The following is a 20,073-nucleotide window of genomic DNA, read 5'->3' on the forward strand; positions in this document are numbered from 1 at the left end:
TGGCGTAATGCTGTTAAAATCACAGCTCCGTAGCTCTCCAGTCCAATATCAATAAAATCCAGGTCAGGGGTTAGCTGTAGAGTATTTGTGTATCTCCTTCTCACTCCTATGTTCCTTTTCTGGGGAGTCTGAAGGGGTGGAGAAAGGCCTGCTGCTCTGGGGAGCTTCATGAAGAGTGAGTTTCTGGCCACCTGATCTGCAGCATTCCTAACAGAGGTTACAGTGTGGAAGAACCATGTCTCTTCTGTCTTTATTTTTGGGTAGGAGAAAGGTGTTATTCCATTTCTTTCTTGTTGACGTGATTTGGTGGAAGTATTTTAAGCCATGCCACGTCCCTCAGTCTCAGATACGTCATTCTTTTAAATTGCTTCTTCATATAGAACATGACAAACACATGGCAGGGCAGTATTATTAGTTTATGCAGATAGTAAACAGGTGACACCATCTCTACCACCCATGAGAAGACGTGGCTGTGCCCGAACCTTGTGCCTGGCTCTGTTTGAGCACTACAAGTCATGGCTGAGGCCCTGAAGGGATGAAGGAAATGAATGGCCGCTTTGCATTCTGAGAAGCTTTGTCTTGGAGGGGCTTGTGGCTTGTGTTGGGGGGAGGGTGAAAGGTCAACCTCAGGTATCATCCATAGGTGCTCTGAGAGGCTCTCTCTCTCTTAAATATATAATTTATTTATTATGTGCATTGGTATTTTGCCTGTATGTCTGTGTGAGGGCGTTGGATCACCTGGAATGAGTTACAGACAGTTGTGATCTACCATGTGGTTGCTGGGAATTGAACCCAGGTCTCTGAAAGAGTAGGCAGTGCTGTTAACTGCTGAGCCATCTCTAGTCCCTCTGAGAGGCTCTTTTAAAAATTAATGATCACCAAATGGGAAATAAATCATTATGAGATAGGATTGTAAATTACGTGGTTTTAATACCAACTGGTCTTCTTCTTTGGGTTTTTTCATGTTTCTGCCTCACCTTTTGCCTCATGCCTATTCCCTATTCTCTCTCCTTATCTATATTCAATTGTATTCCACCCTCATGGCTGCTCTCTTCAACCTCTACAGAATGTTCAATTTTGCAGCATCTCCAAATGAGTCATCTATGCATTAATTCAACAGTTCAATTCCTAGCTGTGCAAAGAGCACAGTCAGCATAAACAATGACCAGGCACTCTTAAATCATCCTTCATAACGATCCTGCTTTGGTCAAGAATTTAATGCCTGAACTTGTCAATATTCATGGTACAAGATGTCTGTCATGCAGAGGAGGAAAGTGTAAGAGTCACCAGTCCTTGCTTCTATCTTACTTAGAAGGTCATTTTGTTGTATCTTCTGAGTTGATCCAGATGCCTGGTGGCAGCCTCCGGATCCTAGGTCTCACTTTTCTCTAGTCAAGTGCAGGACCTGAGAGGCCCATTGTAGGTACCAGTCCATTGGTTCTGTGCTTAGGTGAAGGAACTGTGTTTGATGCTAGGGATCTCACATGCTTGTGTCAGATGCTACTCTTATATTGGCTCTGAGTGAGCAGCACCCTTTGTGCCTCTTTGTTACAGTAAGGGAGGGAGCTAGCAAGGGAGGAAATAATGGTCTGTATTTTATTCTTCTCTAGGGCTTTGCTCAAAGTCTTCTTAAAAAGATGTCTCACCGGAGCTCTATTCCTGGCTGTGGAGTGACCTTTGAAATTGTCTCCAATATTCCAGAGGTAAAGTATTCTACAAAGTTTGAACTGTAAATAAAGCACTTAAAGACTTAACTCCTCAAAACGTCACCCACCCAAGAAATACCATAATCAATAAAGCGGGCCGGTGAGATGGGTCAGCCAGCAGAGGCGCTTGCTGCCAACCTTGTTACCTGAGTTTGTTCCATCCCGGAATCTACATGGTTGAAGCAAAGAACAAACTCCTTCAAGTTGTCCTTAGAGCTTCACGCAGTCTTACGGCACTTGAACCACTCCCTACATAAATAAATGTAAATTTCTATTCAGAGAAATGGATAGATTTTTTGATGAGTCCTCTACACTAAATTTTTAGTACAATGTATTTATGGCCTTAAAAGTTAGATTTTAGTATTTTGTTTAAAGAGCTCTCTTGTTATTTGTTTTATTGAGTAAATGTATAAGAGAAGGTAAATGAGAGAGGTGAAGAGAGGGAGAAGTACCATGGGTATGCCACAGAGGGCAACTTTTGGGAGTTGGTTCTTTCTGCTATGTTTAGAGACCGAGTCTTCCTCTATCACTGGTCACTGAGCTTCCAGCCGGTTCTCCTGTCTGCTCCCATCTTCCTTATAAGTCCTGGACTCACAGATGTGTATCTCTGCATCCAACTTCCTACGAGGCTATCAGGGATCAAAGTCAGGTTGCCAGGCTTGGGCTGCAGGTTCTGCTACCCACTGAGCCATCTCTCTAGCCAAGAGTTCCATTTTGAAAAGCAACTCAGTGGGTTCTTATTTGAAACACAGCAGACAGTAGCAATATGGTGTTAGTCACACAGAGCAGGAAAAATTCACCATAGAGATTTATGTCTGATGTGGAATCAGACAGAAGTCCAGTCTCTGCCCCTTGCTAGCAAAATGAATCAGAGAATTCTGTTTTCTGGGGAGAGCAGACAGAGGGACTGGAGACCTGGGGCTCCACACAGACTTTTGCACTGCCTCCTGATCTTCATTCCAGGTCTTAGAGTTTGTGGATTGATTCTGCTGGGCATTTGGGTAATAGGTACTCCATACCTGCTGGGGTTTTGTTTTGCTTGTTTGTTGGTTTTTGTCATAGTTTTGGTTTTTTGAGACATGGTTTCTCTGTGGAGCCTTGGCTGTCCTGGAACTCGTTCTGTGGACCAAGTTGGCCTTGAACTCATAGAAATCCACTTGCTTCTGCCTCCCAAGTACTAGGATTAAAGGTTTGTGCCACCACTGCCTGGCTGATACTTGCTTTAACATAGTCTGAAAGGAAGCAAATGGTTGATGACACCTAGGCTTTGTTTTAGATTTCTTACTAATCCAGGGAGCCCACTATAGATGACCTCTGAGACACACTTTATGGCCAATTTAAAGTCTTTATTCCATCTGGCTAGGACCACATATAGGTACTACGGAACCTAGGTATGACCTTGGCTGTCCAGAGCATAGGGTTTTTGAAGGCAAAAACTATGTCCTGGCATCTTGCTTTTCAGCTACAGGGGGATTTGCAGAAACAAGCAGTTTAACAAAAGCAAAGATACAGGTGGTTAACACAGACAGGCTAAGATAGGTTAGCTAGGACATCCTGACCTTGGGTTAGTACAATAAAATTAGATAATGTTCCATGAGATTCTTCATCAAGGAGATCAAATTTTAGTTAAACTTGAAATGGCCTCAGCAAGAACACAAAGTGGAGGAACCTTTGTGGAGGCTGGCATAGGAGGATCACAAGTGTGAGCCTAATCTGGGCTACTTAGTGAGATTCTATCATAGACAACAAGATTCCTGTACCCCCCAAAGCCAAGGGTTCAGTCTAACTGTGATGGTGCCCTGTACACAGCCTATGCAGGGTCCTGCATTCATTCTCCAGCAGTCATCAGCCAACCAATCAACAAGGAAGCTGTTTTGCAGCAGTGACTAATTATGAGATCTTGGACTTAGGAAAGATTACTCTGTACTTCATCCATTGTTCTAAGAGTTAAAAGGGAAGGACTGGAGGGAATCAGCTTAAGACTAAGCACCCTTGTGTGACTGGATGGTTGGTAATTAGCTAGGCTTCCAGAGTCAGCCTTGTTTTTTCGTCTCCTCCTGACCGGCAAGTTTCCCATTTCTGAGCATGGGCAGTTGAGTCAGTAGAAGAGAGTGGGGATTCACTTTGTTCTCTGGAGCCTTTGGCCACTGCTGCTGCCCAGGGAGGCAAGTGTGAGAAGTTCAGCAATCTGAGTGTGTGTGTCAGGCTGCTTGACAGCAGCTAGGGCCTTGCCTCGCCTCCTTCCATTCCCTTCTCTACACTGCATCAGCATCCCACTTGGGCACCAGGGTTCTTAGGGCTCCCTTTGTCTAGTGGGATGGCTCAGCTCCTGTGAGGCTCAGGGGTGGTACCTTCTTACAGAACTGCTGTCATGGTGGTTTCCAGATCACCTACAGAATCCTTTCCAGTTGGTAATTGGTAGTGAATGTTTGTGAAGTGGGAATAACTCTGCTTGGAACATTTATGAAAGCTGCTGTTTAACCAGTCTTCCATGTTAACCTGGTAGCCATCCATGATAGATCTTGATTTCTGGGAAAAAGTGCATTTTGAGTTCTAAATGCTGATGTTAAAATGGAACTTTAGATTCTGTTGAATTTGTCATTTCATAGCTCTGTGTATGTGTGACTGTGCATGTATCATTGTGTGTGAGCATGCACATTTTTGAGCATGCGTGTGTGTGTGTGTGTGTGTGTGTGTGTGTGTGTGTGAAGATCTATAATGATGTCTTCAATGTAGTTTTAATGTGCATCCTTTAGGTTTTTAGGATGAATGTATGTGTGTGCTTGTGAAGCATGTGTAACACTTTCCTTTTCTGGCTATATTTACCATGTATCATTCTGTTCTTCAGGATGCCCAGGGAGCGGAGGAGCGAGAGGCTCTGGCAAGGATGGCAGCTAACGTGGAAAACCCGGCGTCTGCTGACTCTGAGGCATATATTGAGAAGTACTTGAGGAGTGTGCTCGCTGTGGAAAACCTCCTGACTTTAGATCGCCTCCGTCAGGTTAGTGATGTCAACACTGCTATGGTGGAGCCCCATCTGGTCCCTGTACTTGACTTTCTAGAGTTTAGGTGCTATTGCACCTGAAGTTTAAAGGGTTTTTACTCTTACAAAATCCAGTGACTGCCATGGGGTCGTTCTGTCTTGTCATGTCATGGCTGGTATTTAAAGAATGTGGAGGAGGGCTGGCAGATGACTCAGTGGTTGAGGGCACTGTCTGCTCTTCCAGAGGTTCTGAGTTCAGAACCTGCAATTACATGTTGGCTCACAGGCATCTATCCTGATCTGATGCCCTCTTCTGGCATGGAGTGACCTACAGATAGAGCACTCATCTACGTAAAATACATAAATAAAGAATGTGGAAAGCCTTGAACTGAGTGTGTTGGAGTGCATCTATCATGTATACCTCTCCTTGGTGTATATTCAATCCCTAGGAAGTGGCCGTGAAGGAGCAGCTGACAGGAAAAGGGAAGCTGAACCGGAGGAGTATCAGCTCTCCCAGCATGAACAGAGTAAGTCCCTCTTGCTGCTGCTATAGAACAGGTGCCTGCCACTTCCTTTCTGACCTCTTGTTTGGATGCCTCTCTGCCTCCTTGCAAGGGTCTCAGCTGTCTGTAACTTCCCTGTGCCGGTCTAAGTGTCCCGTCCCTTCCCTTGTCACATCTGTGTCCCCTCTAGCACTATGCCTGCTGCTTGGAGCCAGGATGCTTGCTTGAGTGTCATGGGCGCACATTGCTCATTTGTCCTTTGCTGCTTGCCCCGCACACATTGGGAGGACAGAAATGTGTGTGGAGCTTAATCTAAGCTAGTGGTCTGCCTAGGGCAAGGAAGTCATTTTCTGGGGCTTAATTAATTCTTTTTAAATTAGTAGGTTTGGAGTATGTTTGCAGATCTGTCGCTTGAAGGCCATGTAGGGTAGTGTGAATGAGTAAAACAGGCCATATGTGCTTTAAAACTATGCTGAGATTTGTTGATTAAAAATAGGTATAATTTATATGCATATTGAACATGGAGATAATTATTGACAAAGAAATGTGCCAATGGCCCTTGATCTGCTCCTCATGTCTGCGAAGATGTGGATATGAAAGAGTAGGTGCACTTTTGTCTTTGGCCACTCAGCTTGTAGGGAAGAGCAGCTGCCGCAAACCTGTAAGTGTTTTCAAGTGACAGGAAGGGCAAGTTTTCCACTGGAGAGCCTGTGGGCACAGAGGTGTGGGAGACCTGTCTGACCACCACAGACCTGAAGTACAGGGCTACCCTCAGGCATGTAGAAATGCCTCTGTAGTTCAAGTTCCTTCAGAAAGTTATTAACATACACTGGCAAATGCATAGCTTTGGTATTTGGGATACTATAATCTAAATAGTTTGTTTCTTAGACAAAAGGCTCAGGCCATGGCAGGATCCAGGGGCATTAAATAGAAAGGGTGAAATGACTTCTGTTCGTCCCAGTAAGGGCCAATGGTTTTTACACCCTGGAGACACTGGTCTGCAGTATTGGTCTTCATGGTGGCTTCCCTCTCTTCCATCTTGGTTTGTTTGTTTATTTGTTTGTTTGAGATTATGTCGCAATGTATCTTTCTGAACTGGAGCAGGGCTGGCCTCAGACTCACTGTAATCTCCTGCCTATGCCTCCCAAATGCTGGGATTACAGGCACAGGCACATGCTCTCAGGCCCAGCTTGATTTGATTTTCAAAGTCGGACCTTTTTAGGTGCTTTCATGCTTTTACACTAATCCTCCTTTATTTCTTCTCAGTTGTCTGGAAGCCGACAGGAACTTAGCCCTTCTCACAGTCTAGGCAGCAACAAGGTGAGTTCCACTAACACCATCTTATTATTAGAATTAAAAAGTTTATTTTTGCTAAAATTCATCTTTTTAGCTCACAATATTTCTTTTGTTTTTGAGAAGAAACTTCAGATTATATTTATAATAGTAAAGCTATGATATGATTGAAAACTTAGAAGGAATAAGAAACATATTTCTAATTGTTATTGTTTTTTAGAAAAAAGAATGGTGTAAATCCCAGTAACAGCTTTGTGCAAATAGACACTCACTATTGTTTGTTTAAAAAGGTCAGCACTCCTTGCAGCTGCCTGATCTGGGTGTTACCCCTCACAGTGTGTTCTTGTCACTCCGAGGTGCCTGGCTAAGTGTCAGCACAGAACCAACACATCCTGTGCTGACAGGACAGCCCTAGAGTAGGTTGGGAGTTTGCATTGTCGTAGTGGCAGTGTGATGTGAGGGAGTTACCTCAGAATGATTCAGGAGTGTGTGGGCAAATACAGACTGGCTGATTGACAATAATTGTTAAGGCCAAGTGGTGTTCATAAGACTATTTCTATTCTTGTTAATTATTCTGTACTTGTATTGGACATTTTGTTTATGAAAACATAAACAGTGAAGATGAAATTAATGATGAAGGCTCATGTTAAAGATCTAGATTGCTGTTACCATGCCTGAAAACATAACCACACCCACACATGAAACCACACAAGTGCATGTGTACACATAGATGCATGGCTGGGGTCAGCTAGACCAGTCAGCTAGACTGGCTAGCCCAAGCCAGTCAGATACGAACACTGACACACACACACACACACGCGTGCACGCACACACACACACACACACACACACACACACACACACACACTCTTACTATCTCTCTCTCACACACATACACTCTCTCTCTTTCTATCTCTCAGACACACACATACATTCTCCCTATCTCTCAGACACACACACACTCTCTCTATATCTCTCAGACACACACACACAGACACACACACACACACACACACACACACACACACTCTTTTTCTCAGACATACTCTTTCAGACACACACACAAAGCAGGGAACGCTCACTTAGTGGGTGATTTACATGGGCTTGGACACATACTGTGGTGTAGTGGACTGATATAGTCCAATGGAAGGAAACAGGTTTTGGGTGTGATGATTTTTAAGTGTGGCTATAGGAACTATTAAGGTAAATAATATATAATAGGAAAAAAATTAAAACTCCAACTTTTTGTGTTTTGGGGGAGGCACATTTTACCCAAATCCTCAGTTACAGGTTCTTGTAAGAAGTGGTGGAGATTTCTGCTTTTCTGTTCTTTCATACTTTTCTTATCTTAAAATGGATACCATAACAGCCAGCAGTAGCATCTGCCTCAGAGCAGGGCCATGCTTCGTCTGCAGCAGTGGAGAGGGTGAAGGGGCAGCGGCTGCACTCCAGGCTGAGGCAGGCAGAGGAAGCCACACAGAAGGGATGTGCACCTGCTCTCCCTGCATCCTGCAAGGCTTGCGGGGACATGGGAACCCAAGGGTAATCTCATAGTGCACACAGGCAGGGAAAGAGCTGCAGTTGGCATTTTGGGCAGAAACTCCTGCATGACCACAGGCACAGGGTGGACAGTCTTGTCCACAGCAGAGTGGGGTGGATCCCAGGGAGGAGGGGCCTTTTTGGAAATCCTGAGTCGCTGAATGCTGAGGAGCAGTGGTGATATATGTCTCTCTCTGTGTGTATGTGTGTGTATTCGTGTCTCTGTGTGTGTCTTTGTCTATGTGTGTATCTGTGTGTGTGTGTGAGAGAGAGAGAGAAAGAGATACAGAGAAAGAAAGAGAGAGTCAGTGTCAGTCTTGGGCTGTACCCTAACTGAGGGGTCTAGCTGAGCACCAGCCATCCTGTTGCAGGCTGTGGTGTGTACAGTACTAGAGGACTGTATACAGCCATGAGTGCAAAAGGGGAAAGCTTATTTGGATTGGAAGGACTATGGAAGGGAAAAGGGGTGTTCTTGGGGAGGAATAGGAAGAATCAGTTACACCAAGGAGATGAATTCTGGGATCCTGTGAACAGAAAGAAATGGCAGGGGAAGGAGAGGACTAGGTTCCCTTTAGGCTTTGTGACAGAGTAGGATTACTGAGAAGCAAGCTGTGGAAGTGTGTATATATGTGTGTGTGCAGAGAGGAGGCAGCTAGATATCAGGCCCCTCCAGACTTATTTGAGATAGCATGTAGGATGAGGACCAATAGGGTTGTTTTGGATGGTACTGGGTGACTGCACCATTCTTGGCCATTTCTGCTGCGCATTGGGAGAGATGAGACCGAGCCTCTCAGTCTGTGTATGCTGTATTGTTTGAGCTGAAGAACCAGTACATGTTTTTGTTACTGTCCTAGTAGCTTCCCTTTTTTGTTGTGGATTTCTTGGGGCTCCTGAATAACTTGGAGAAAATGGTGCTCTTGTTTCCACTTGCTCAGAGTTGGCTTGTGATGGTTCTTTCTTGGTGATTTGGTCTCCCTAATCTTTTCTATAGACCACAGAGAGGTGTAGCCATTGCCTGAGGCTTGGAACACTTTACAGTCCTCATACTTCGTCTGTGTCTGTGTCTGTCTCTCTTTCTCATCTCTCTGTCTTTCTCTGTCTCATCTGTCAGTGCTGTGGCATCAGGATTTCCATGGCTGTCACTTCCACCATAGAGACACCTTTGCATCCTCTTGTGAATCTGGCTGTAATCAGCCTATGAGTACCTCTTCAGGCTGTTGCCCCCGACCCAGGAGAACTGTTCTGTCACAGATGCCTGTGGGTAGGACAGGCGGATGTCAGCAAACAAGACTATTACAGGCCACGTGAATGGGGGTGGGGTAGTCACAGAATAGCTCTGCATTTTTCTGTGGTGGGCCTTACAGTAGTATGGTCTAAAGCAGAGGCACTGTAAAGATTATTAGCTCAGGAATGTTTGCATTGTATCTTCTCCCCAGTGAGAAAAGAACCATATTTCCCCCAGAATCAAGGAATATGATTTACCCTGTAGCTCATTAAGGACATTGTATCATTGCATATAAATAAAACGGATTGTGAACATTTATAGGACAGTTCCTTATGATTGATGGACAGTGTTTAAACTAATAGACAAAAGGTCAAAGGACCTGTCAAACTTAACCACAGCCGTGTTTACACACAGTGTGTAACAGGGTGAGCACAGCAACATCCTTACAGTGTCAGAGGAAACATCATACTTGTGGTATGGTAAAGTATTACACACACGAACATGCATACACACAGGCACTTGGGCAGAAGTGCTCCATCTTGATTTCTCTTCAAGGAAGTATTAATGTCCAGGGAGTTGAGTCAGCCCAGACTTGGTGATGCCAAAAATGCTAGGAAATGCATTTTGAAATCATCAAAAATTATACTGTTAGTTTTGTGTATCTTGCAGGTATTCATGGGGTCAATTCTAGTTTTTTCTTAATTCATTTGCTACTCTCAGCTCCATGCTTCAGATCAACACCGTAGGTTAGAATGTGAACTGTGGAAGCCCAGACATTACAGGCTAGGCAGATCACTATGGTTTGTCAGAGAAGAGAGTCCGATCCAGCTCCAGTCTCCCTTCCCCTGTTGTGTTTTCTTATCACCAGAGTAGATATCATCCTTGGGAGCAAGAGTGAAAGAGGCTGGCAGGACAGGCATAGAGGGGGCTGGGAGAACTTGTTGAGGTCCTAAAGAATTCAGTTAGCTGAGTAGCATCAGTGTGTGTGTGTATGCGTGTGCTCGCGCATGCACACACGCATGCTTGTGCCTGTGCCTTATTTGCTGAATATTTCTTATTTACTGAAGCTCTTCACATGTTAAAATCAAATTGTTTCCCTAAAATTGAGTTGATAAAGAAATTAATTAAAGAGCTTGATTATTCCCATCACTTTAGCACCTAAAGGAAATAACTCTTGGGATAAGCCTTCCAATTAAAAATCTAAGATGTGACCATGTTGAAGTGGTGTTTTGGCTTACAGTTATGGGATGCTTTGCCCCTGTTCTAAGGAGATTTTTAATAGACGCAATGAAAATAGTTTCTCTATGACTGTCTACTAGTAGGTATCTCGATGCAGAATTAATTTCAGCTTGTTGCTGGCCTTGGCACTGCAAAGCTGGCAGTGCATTGAGACCTTCTGTAGTGCAAGGACAGCTGTCAATATGTCTGTTGTCATTCCTAAAGCCATTTTAGAGGAGATGGCATTTGTATTATGTTAGTAAGGCAGTGTGGTTGTTGTCCTCTGAAGTTTTGTTGTTGTATGGTGCTTTTTGAGGACCTCATGGATGCCAGGGAAGTGCTTTGCCACTGAGCTGTATTCTCAGCCCTCCGCAGAGGTTCTTGATGAAGTTCAAGTCAGCTGCTACCTTGAGCAGGCTGGAGTTAACAAAGCTTCCTGGAACTGCCATCAGCTCAGCTTTGGTTCAAGAGATGCCAAGCATGAGTCACCCTTCAGCTGCATTAGAGCTGCCTGTGGGCTGGAAATTACAGGGGCACATCTTTTTATTTGCTTCTTTGTCACTTTCCTGATCAAAGTCAGATTCTTTTACAGAGAGCCAAAAAATTATATTTGGTGGAAAAGTAGGGGCAGACAGGAAGACCACAGGTGGGCATGGAGCCTGCAAGGACCTCCTAGACTCCTGCTGGGTTGCCTGTGCCTCTGAGCCGGGGGCCACTCCTAACATGTTGAGGAGTTTTGTTTTGTTTTTTTTAGAGTTCTGCTTCTTAGAGTCTGTGTGGGGTCATTTTTTTCAGTATCTTCGTTACTGATTTAGGAAAGGACTACTCAGTTGTGGGAGGTTCCAGTTGTGCCAGGTGTGTATGACTATGGCAGAAGCAGGGAGGTGCCATGAAGTAAGCCTTTTCTCCTTTTAGGTTTGAGCAGTTTGTAAGAGCCCAGAAAATTCCAGAGTAAAAATTTCAAAGTCCCCTTTACCTAAGTCTCCCTCTGAAGTACATTTAACTTGTGGCTGCTTTTGTGTTTTTGTTTTTTGTTTTTTTCTCCCAAAGCATTTCAGTAAAAGGAGAAATTAGCATAGCCAGGCAGGTCAGGTTTATTGCAAAGTCAGCACTTGTCCTGTCCCTGGGTGAGGTAGGAGTGGGGGGTGACATGGGTCACACTCCCCTGGATGTTCCATTCGTCTCTGTGAGCTGTGTGTGAGGAGAGCACATGGTGGGGTTTCTGTGCAGCCCTGGTGCTAACAGAGAAGTGGGACCACCCTCTTCCTCCTTAGGTCTATCCCTTAGAAGCAGAGCCAGATAGGCTCAGGTTCTAGGACTCTGACTCTGGACAGTGAGGCTGGGAACAAGTGATTGTGAGGCTCCGTGTGTGCACTGACTCCAGGGACCTGTGTTGGGGTACCATGGTCCTTTTATTGTCATTAGTTCACAGGCCTGCAATGTGCTTAGTCTGTGTCTGAGTGTTGTCTGGACCTGTCATTTATTTATACTCAGAGTCTTGGGCTGTGAAGCAGGAAGAGACACTGCTGCTCTTCAGCCTTGATGGTGACATTGTACACCAGGTACCAGGGGAGCCTGAGTGTGCCTCAGGGAAAGGCCAGCTCCTTCAGTTGTTATAGGACAACTCTGTCAGAGCCTGGATGTTAACTGCAGATCAGCCACTCAGTTTCCTAAGGGACACAGTGTGGCTGTGTCAGCTGCCAGAGAAGAGAGCCTAAGATATTAGAATAAATTAACTCAGAAATGAAGTAAGTTATCTTCAGAATAACCTTGTATGAACTTGACACCATGAACAGAGTTCTTGATGTCTCTTCTGCTGAGCCTCTCTGAAGCTACTGACCTAGCGTTCAGATACCTGACCATGACACCCCAGGGCATCTAAGGTGGGCAGCCTCCTAAGAAGGGTAATTAAGTTTGAATGCAAAAAAAAATTAACAAAAAGATTAAAATCTGTGCGTAAGCATGTTATTGGTAGGAATGTAAATGTGCAGCGAGGGCTGTTTTCCTTATTGGCCTATCATGTGCCTGGAGTCTGTTTTGTTTTCTGTTTCTAATGAATGCAAAGAGAGAACATTTTTTTTTTTTAATGCCATCAAGTGCTGAGCGAGTTCTCAGTGGTGAACACGATCCAGATCACTTATGGCTTATTGATTTTATGATCAGTCTGTAGGTTGCTGCTAAAAGCAGATAGATTCTTAAACCATGTAACAACCTGTAGGGCTGTCTACCTCAGTCCCTTTTGAGCCTCAGGACTCACCATTTCCACTCTGCTTCTCAGTAGTCCTCAGGACATCCAAGTTAACCCTGGGTCAGTTGTCTGCAGAATGCTCAGTTAAACCGATATTAAAACTGTTACTTAACCTCAGTGAAAAAGACCAGAGTTACCATAGGATGAAAGGGAACTTAAGATTGCTTACAACTTGGAGCTCAGGACTGTGCTGCTGAGAGGCTACCTCCCAGAACTGGGCGGAGGAGGCCCCATCCTATTCTTGGGCTTCTTTTGAGACATGGGAGTGAGGATGTCATCATCGTCAGCCACAGGAGCTGGGGCAGAATTTAAGGGGCACTCATTTCTAAAGGAGCAGTGATAGCTTGTCCACCTGTGTTGAGGAGGTAGCAGAATGCAGTAGACTCTGGGGTGGGCTTGTTGGGAGCCACAGGTTGTAAAGGAGAAGCATGAGGAAGGGTGATACAGTCACACTTCCATCCTAGAGAAAAAAGCTTTGGTAATGCTAGTAAGTTTTCTTCTGGAATATTGTATAACATTTTTGTGAACTTATTAATTTGAAATAAAATGGCATATTTTTCTTCTTGTCCTTAACAGGGTCGGTGGGAAAGTCAACAGGATGTATCCCAAACACTAGTTTCCAGAGGAATAGCTCCAGGTCCTCCAGCAATCTCTGTTTCTCCCCAAAGTAACCAGTCTCCTGATCCTGGTAAGTTTTTTTCATCTGCCAATCACCGTCATGAAATTTTCGCATCTTTCAGGAACAGGTTAAATCAGGATGTTCTGCTAGATCCACAGGCTACTTCATGTCCATCAGAGTGTTGTTATCTTTGTCTTAGCATGTTGGGTGGCATCAGTTTGGAAGGGTGACTTAACCCTGAATTGCTCTGATAATTCACCCTGTGACTCTCTTGTCATGTTAATGCTCAGCCAGCTTGTTGACTCATAGGGACTGTACATATGTGGTCCACGGTGACCTCAGCTTATACTTCCTCAGACCTGTTAGGTTTTGGTATCAAGACTGTGTTGGCCTCACATAATGCCTTGGGAAGAAGCTTTCCTCATCTTTTCTGGGTTTCTGTGTGATTGGTAGTGCCAGCTCCTTAAATGTTTGACAGCGTTACCCAGAGAAGCTGTCTGATCCTGGCACTTTCTTTGTGTAGCAGGCTTTGCATTATGATGGGTTTCTTTTGTGTGCAGTGATTTAGACTTTTGTGTTCCTTATGAGACTGCTTTCCTAAGTCCTAGCTTCCAAAGAATTTTTGATATTGTTTATATAATTGTTTACTCTTATGAATGTTGCAGTATTACTTTGTTCTTTTTAAGATTCATAGCCTGGTATGGGGGCGCACACCTTTAATCCCAGCACTGGGGAGGCAGAGCAGGATGATTTCTGAGTTTGAGGCCAGCCTGGTGTATGTAGTGAGACCCTGTCTCAAAAACAAACAAACCAAGCCTCAAAACACCACAAGCAAGTGAGCAAGCACACCAAGCAAACAAAAACATAGTCATCTCTGCTCTAGAGCAGAAGTTAGCTTTTGTGTTAGCGATTGACAAGGAGTGAGGGTCAGTTGCTCTCCAACACTGGCAGGAGCTCTGCCCATTAGAGCACCTTGGGACTTTAGTTATTGCTGTGTAATTGGTGGGTGCTGGCCATGACCATCTTTTTCTACTAATAACTTTAGGGATGTCTTTTCTAGTTTATACTGCTGGATTTGCTTACAAATGACATTTGGCAAATGCACAGAGTAAAAGTTATATGTGTCATTGTTTTTATTTTATCCTGACCCTTTCCATTTTGTTGACAGGACTTGGAGGCATAGCAGCCTCTTACTTGAACCCAGTGAAGTCGCTGGTGCCACAGATGCCAAAGCTACTGAAGTCGCTCTTCCCTGTCCGTGATGACAGAAGGGGCAGACAGTCATCTCCCCATGCACACCAGGTAAGGAAGCCACAGTGAGAGCTTCTCTGATGGTCGCTGGTACTGATGGTCTGGTGTTCGGAGCTGGAAGTAGAGGAACAGTGAGGGCATTAGAGCCGGCTCCTGACCCTGGGAAAGCTTGTGATAATGTCTTTTCCTCTCTCTTCATCTAACAGAGCTGTTTGCATGTATTGACACTTCTTCCTTTCTGCTCTAAAACAAAAAAATGCCAAGTGTGCTACTAATGTGATTTATGGTGATCTCACTTAGTGCAACAATAGTCAAATTTATGAAGGTGCACTTAGTGTTGTTTGTGTTGCCAAGCAGAAAGTGTCATTCTATTTTTAATTCTTGATTTCATTTTCTTTTCAAATAATCTTGACTCATGGCTCTCCCTGCTCCTCCACCTTCCTCCTCAGTGGACAATCAGTTCTTTGACTCAAAGTGGTCACTTGTTTTTTTTCCTTTTTAAAAACCTATATAGCAGTGAAGTAAGGATTAGAGAAAATGGTCTAGGCTTTTCCAAACAATCAGGAAGCTGCTTTTATGCAGCGGTGAAGGGAACCTACTTGGAGATGCAGTCTCTAGACATGTAGGCTTTAGTTCAGCAGAAAATGATGAATGAGATTTATTTATACCCATTCAGAAACACAAATGGTGCAGGTGTAGTTGTTGAAGTGGGTCTTTTGACATTAGCTTCTCCATATTTCAAATGTCTGAGTGTCAGGAATGTAGGTCAGTAGCTGTCAGAGGCAGAGCAGTGCTTAAGGGCTTGTGTGAAGGCATCTTCAGGAGAGATGGTGTTGACGTCAGTAAGCTGTTCTGTATATAGAGAGAGCTTCCTGCCCAGTGTGACACCATCTTGTACATCAGTACACAGAGCAGATGGCAAAATGAAACACAACGATTTTGAAACTGTTTAAACTGCACTTAGCTAGGCAGGTCCAGGGTCATTTGATAGTTATTAAAATGTATCTGTGACTGGAGGGCTCAGGCAGGAAAAGCTGACTTTCTCACTGGTTTGTTGCTGTGCACACTATGCTGTTCTAAATGTGTCATTGCTTCATCAAGTATGATTTGAGGGTCAATCTGAATTCCTAAGATACCTTCAAAAAACTGCCCTTTCCCAGTCTGCCCTGGTTACTCAGAGCCCTCCTGGGGACAACCACCAGTTCACCATGGGACTTTACATCAGGTTTGATGACCATGATTTCTCAGTTGCTCCAGAGTGTAGGCAGTTGTCTACATGGAAGGGAAATGGTCATCATGTTGAAGATGAGCAGCTTTTGTCATGCTGTTTTCTTTTCTCAGTGGAGCAAGTCAAAAAGCACTGGCTTCATGTAAGTCTCACTTCTGCTCACATTGTTCCTGTGCTAAGCCATGAGCTCCGGATAGGAGAGGAGCAACAGCCCATTAGAGACAAAGTCTGATGGGAGCAGAAAAGTACTCTGGCATGTGCAGGTAACAAGAAACATATGAAAATACAAATTAACACTGGGATTTTTGACAGTGCCGGGTAGTGTAACTAAAGCATTAGCTGTGATTGGTGAAAATACCTCCCTGGCGAACATGTCTCCATATCCTCAAGGTTGCAGCCTTTGTCCTCATCTGCAGAAAGCCATCAGCCTTGTGTCACCAGCAGCATGTCCTTCACGGTGGCCTCTCCTAGGCTGGGTGTCCAGGTGCCTTCTTGGCTCTCTGTATTTATCCACCTTTAACCAGTTTCTTCCCCTGCATAGCTTAATCCATTCCATTCCTTCACTGTTCAAATGAAGCAACTGGACCTTACATTAGTCTGTGGTTTGAAACCTTCTGGAATAAAACAAAAAATCTGCATTCCTACTGTATCTTAAAGCACCCTCCAGGATTAAATGCCCTCCTTTCAGTTTGTGTGTGCTCCCCTCCATGTTTTGTGCCATTCTAAGACCCTATTCTAAGACATTCCACTACTGTTTTCTCTTAGGAATACATGGAGCACATTTCATTCAGTTTAAGTGTCTGCCGTTTCTTTCAGTGCTGGCAGGCCCCTCGGGCTCTCAGTGGAAGCACGGCTAAGTTCACACTAGCCTTCTTGATGAGCTAGATAAAAACAGCTGCCACCACTAGATATACATGTCTTTTTCCCGGGAATTGTTAGGTTTCTGTTTGTTGACCATCTCTCTGTGGAGAATAACTCCAGTGGGCTTGGCTCACTTGCCCTGAATTGTCCTCATAAATTGGAGATGCAAAGTTGTATTACTGTCTGCTTGTGTGCCGATGGAGAAGTAGCCATGTGTGGATCTCTGTCATCTGTGTAGAAAGCACTATTTACAGGTTAGAGGTAAGTGAGACAGGCACAACTGAGTGGGATCTTGAGGTGTCGAGATATATTTGTGAACCTTCTCTCCGAGGTGGATGGAGAAGCCACTAAAAAAAGTTCCCGAAGCCGTGGTGTTTTCACTGGGATTCAGTTACCCAAAAGGCACCGCCCTTACTCCTCCCTTCAACCCCTGAGCCACTGCCTCAGCCTTAGCCTCAGCCTCAGCCTCTCACTTTCCCTGACTGTCTGCTAAAGCTCTGTGGGATGTAAATTATAATTGTAAGTGACAGCGTCAACATCGGTTTTCTCGCAACTTGGGCCAGTTGACATGTGCTTTGTGCTGCTACTCCCTGTGTGTGTGTGCATCTTTGAAAGTGGGTTTTGGAGCCAGTGGAAGACAAATGGCCAGAGTGCCAGGCTCCTATGTGGTCCTACCTCCTCTTCACTATACCTGGTGGTTGAGGTATTTGACTTTAAAAAAAAAAATCCTTCCTTATGGTTTCTCCAAAAACAGGATCATCTTTTTGTAGCCGTGGCCTCTGACCTTCTCTGCTTTGCTGGTGGAAGCCAGGGCAAGAGTGGTCCTTGTTCTTAAAGGCCTGCTCCAGTCTTAGCCGTTCTGGGTCAGTCTGCCCACCTCCTGTGGCGGTATCTTCATCTTTCTCTTGTCTTTCAGGGGCCTGCAGGGGAATGGGTGCAATAGTAATAGTGGAAATGGATTATCTCATTTAAATGATGCACCTGTACCAGGGTACCACTGTCCTAGTTTGGGTTACTATTGCAGTGACGAAACACCATGACCAAAAGCAAATTGGGGAGGTAAGAGTTTATTTGGCTTACACTTTTGCATTGTAGTCCATCATGGAAACCAGGACAGAAACTCAAGCAGGGCAGGAACCTGGAAACAGGAGCTAATGCAGAGGCCATGGAGCCGTGCTGCTTACGGGTTGTTCTTCATGGCTTGCTCAGCCTGTTTTCTTACAGAGCCAGGACCACAGCCCCAGGGACAGCACTACCCACAATGGGCTGGGCCCTCCCCAGTCAATGACTAAATAAGAAAATGACATAGATTCAGGGGTTCTGTAGGTCATGACTCCTTTGGGGGTAGAATGGCCCTTTCACAGGAGTCATCTAAGACCATAGGAAAACAGAGATATTTACATTATGATTCATAACTGTAGGTTCTGACTTTTTAAAATCTACTTAATTTGGGCTTCCTTATGTCTCTTTCTCCCTTCTCCACCCCAGTTCCTTCCAATACCTCAACACCAGATAGAAGAGAAAGAAGGTAAATAGGGACAGGAGATGTGGACTTTTTTAGAAGTAGTTCCTTGGGGTGATTCCACTGTTTGTCAGGGTACCGGCAGGCTAGTCAAACAGCAAACCAGCAATCCAGCAATAGCAAAAGCAGCAGTAGGTCCAGCAATAGCAGCAGCAGGGTTTGGCACAAGTGGCACAGAGTTCTCTGGAGCTTTTCTCTCTAGAAGCAGAGTGAAGTAATGCAAAGCATTGCAGTACAAAGTGAAGTCTCTCTGTCTGTGGGCTCCTATTTATACCTTCCTAAAGTCCACACAAGGATGTTTTTCAGCTGGCCAAAACCACACATTGGCAAAGATTACAAGCCCTCTCACAAGGCTGCTATCAGCTGACAAAGATCACACACCTCTCACGAGGCTGCTGTCAGCTATGGACAAAGCATTCCCACATCCCACACTTAGAACTACAACAAAAACAGCTATACAACACAATATAACCAAAACTTCCACTATACGTAACAGTAGCAAAATTATAGTTATGAAGTAGCAACAGAAATAATTTTATGACTGGGGGTCACCACAACATGAGGAACTATGTTAAAGGGTCGCAGGGTTAGGGAGGTTGAGAACCACTGTGCTATAGGCTTTCCTACAGAGAGATTGCTAGAACCATTTTCTTGGTTGAGGCTTTCTTCTCTCTGATGACTCTAACTTTAGTGTCAAGTTGACCTAAAACTATCCAGCACAACCACTGACTAGGACTAGCCCACAGTGCCACTTGACACTTCTGGGTGTTTTGTTATGGTTCCACTCTTGTCAACATAGTCCTTTTCTTTAATTATTGTATCAACTAAAAAATACACAAAATGCTTAAGTGGGGGACTTCAAGCTCCACTTCTAAAACTTTTTAAAAAAATTCCCAGGATTCTTTTTGAATAGTTTCTTTTTTTTAACTTAAATTTTAGCTATCATCTGTACACTTATTAGCTATAGGGAGTTAGCATTTTGAATCACAAACAAAATGTTGACTGTGTAAGGCCTAAGGCAGAGCCCTGACACCCACAGAATCCACTCTTCAGCCATCAAGCACCTAGCCAGCACAGTGCATCTCCATATTGGTAGCTGACACGCCCACCTTCCCTTTATAAGGACTTTGTGGCATCACGGAGCTAAAGGGACTGCACATCTGTCACCTGTTCTGTATCACCAATCCGGCAAAAAGAACTCCATGACCAATGCTCTGACCCTGCTTGCTGCTCAGCTCCGCCATCATTCTTGTGTAGGTGTCTGATGTTGGCAACAGCTTAGCTAGGCACGAGCGCCCTGAGGTTTTATTTGTTGCTGATATCTGTACAAATATTTCTTTTTTTTTTTTCCCTTTTTATCCAAATGTTTCTTAATTAAGCAATGAACCCATGTTGAGATGTTTAGAATGTTACCCAAGATGAAAGCTAGAAAAGGCCCATCAGTGATCATGCTTAAGAGGATCTGTACCAGCTCTGCAGTGAAGGAAGCATGGGTACCACTGCTAATGTTGCTAGGATACAGAGCAACACTACTTAAGGCTTGCAGTATGGAGAGAAACAAAGAGCCAGACTCAAACCTGCATACCATGTTCAGGGACACGGGCCTTTTGTCATCAGTACCCATCTTCTACTTTCTTTCCTAAGACGAGAGGAATTGAATGGCTTCCTTTATGATGATCATAGTTTAGTTTGGAGGCTTAACACCTCCTTTGAGACAGTCCCATCATTGAGTTCTCTGGAGCTACCAGTGGACAAAAGAGCATTAGAGCCTTCAAGATTGCTGGGAACAGCAGTACAAGGTGGCATTATTTCAGAGAAAATGAAATGTTCTGTGTGGAAGGGTAGAGGAGTTGGTTAGCTGACAGTTGGTACAGTGG

The 20,073-nt window shown here is 44.4% G+C and overlaps 1 protein-coding gene across 2 annotated transcripts in view; it reads left to right on the forward strand.

The window, feature by feature from the left end:
* The window catches only part of Kif13b (kinesin family member 13B), a 158,821-nt gene that overhangs the window by 122,204 nt on the left and 16,544 nt on the right, over positions 1–20,073 (forward strand). For both annotated transcript variants that reach the window (XM_055609535.1, XM_055609536.1), the window contains 6 exons: positions 1,611–1,703; positions 4,555–4,707; positions 5,139–5,216; positions 6,459–6,512; positions 13,292–13,403; positions 14,503–14,636. In XM_055609535.1, coding sequence (XP_055465510.1) covers positions 1,611–1,703; positions 4,555–4,707; positions 5,139–5,216; positions 6,459–6,512; positions 13,292–13,403; positions 14,503–14,636 — 624 coding nt within the window. The remainder of the gene's footprint in view (positions 1–1,610; positions 1,704–4,554; positions 4,708–5,138; positions 5,217–6,458; positions 6,513–13,291; positions 13,404–14,502; positions 14,637–20,073) is intronic.

Source organism: Psammomys obesus, unplaced genomic scaffold, assembly GCF_907164565.1.
Source record: "Psammomys obesus unplaced genomic scaffold, mPsaObe1.curated_primary_1811, whole genome shotgun sequence".
NCBI lineage: Eukaryota > Metazoa > Chordata > Mammalia > Rodentia > Muridae > Psammomys > Psammomys obesus.